General features: G+C 57.0%; 1 protein-coding gene across 1 annotated transcript; it reads left to right on the forward strand.

The window, feature by feature from the left end:
• Positions 1–405: 405 nt before the first annotated feature.
• LOC138615115 (complement C1q-like protein 3) lies at positions 406–1,020 on the forward strand (the record flags this gene model as incomplete). The annotated part of the gene is made up of 1 exon (XM_069688738.1): positions 406–1,020. A coding segment is annotated over exon 1 (591 nt), but the record flags the coding sequence as incomplete, so codon positions are not given.
• Between the last annotated feature and the right edge of the window lie 296 nt (positions 1,021–1,316).

A 1,316-nucleotide genomic window follows, 5' to 3' on the forward strand; every position in this document is an offset into this window, starting at 1 on the left:
TGGGATAACCTGCCCTGTTTCTATTGGATGACAGAACATTGTGCCCCCCCCCCCCCTCGCCCCCGCCCTCTGATGTTTCTGCGCGCCTCCGACAGTGTAACTGGTCCAGATCCTCCTCAGGAGTTGAGCTGCTGTTAGTTCGGGCTCTGAGGGTGTGAGAGGGGGACACGCGTCCTTATGTCCTTCAGAGAGACTTGAATCAGCAGGACCAGAGTGAAGAGGAGGGAGACGAGGACGCGGAGGGGAGGGGCGCCGCTTTCAAAAGTTCATCTAATTACTGCAAACTGTAGCTCTGCTACATTTTTCTCTGTGAAGGTTTCCTCTCCAGCCAGCAAGATTTCTCCTAAAAGCAGACAGCCGGATCGTCCTGCGCTGACGCGGCTGGTCGGCAGGAAGCGGCTGGTGGCGGCGGGGGTCCTGGGGGTCGTTATGGTTCTGGTTCTGGTCATCCTCATTCCGGTTCTGGTCAACTCAGCGGGGACAGCGGCACACTACGAGATGCTCGGTACCTGTAGGATGGTGTGCGACCCATATGGCACCAAATCTCCGACCAGCACCGCCACGGCGGACACAGTCCGGGACAACAGCCTCGTGCAGTCGTTACCCACTTTTATCCAAGGTCCGAAAGGAGAGCCGGGTCGTCCGGGGAAAGCAGGTCCAAGGGGACCACCGGGTCAGCCGGGACCGCCCGGTCCAGCGGGACCACCTGGAGAGAAAGGTGAACCAGGCAGACCTGGTTTACCGGGACCTCCGGGACCCAACGCAGCTGCCGGTGCCATCAGCGCGGCCACGTACAGCACCGTGCCCAAGATCGCCTTTTACGCGGGGCTGAAGAAGCAGCACGAGGGCTACGAGGTGCTCAAGTTCGACGACGTGGTGACCAACCTGGGGAACCACTACGACCCGACCACCGGCAAGTTCACCTGCTCCATCCCCGGGATTTATTTCTTCACGTACCACGTCCTGATGCGCGGAGGGGACGGCACGAGCATGTGGGCTGACCTGTGCAAAAACAACCAGGTGACACGACACGTGCACGTAGAAACTGACATTAAAACCACGAGTGTCATTTAACATCGAAAGCTTTCAAAGGTTTGATTCAGTTCACTCAGTCAGCAGATATTCAAACTCCAAACCATTGTTCTAGTTCTGCTCTCAGAAGTTGAGACAATATCTGTCATGGTCCAACACAAGGGGGGGGGGGGGGGGAACTCGGCTTCTGGTCCCGGATGGATGAGTTTAATGGGACAGAAGGTCAGAGGTCAAGCTCTGAGGAGAGGATGTTTCTGGAGGGAAGTCAGTTTCTTCTCTTTAAT

Source organism: Brachyistius frenatus, unplaced genomic scaffold (assembly GCF_029030835.1).
Source record: "Brachyistius frenatus isolate BFR_SWC_R1_liver_20210118 unplaced genomic scaffold, ASM2903083v1 Contig_698, whole genome shotgun sequence".
NCBI classification, from domain to species: domain Eukaryota; kingdom Metazoa; phylum Chordata; class Actinopteri; family Embiotocidae; genus Brachyistius; species Brachyistius frenatus.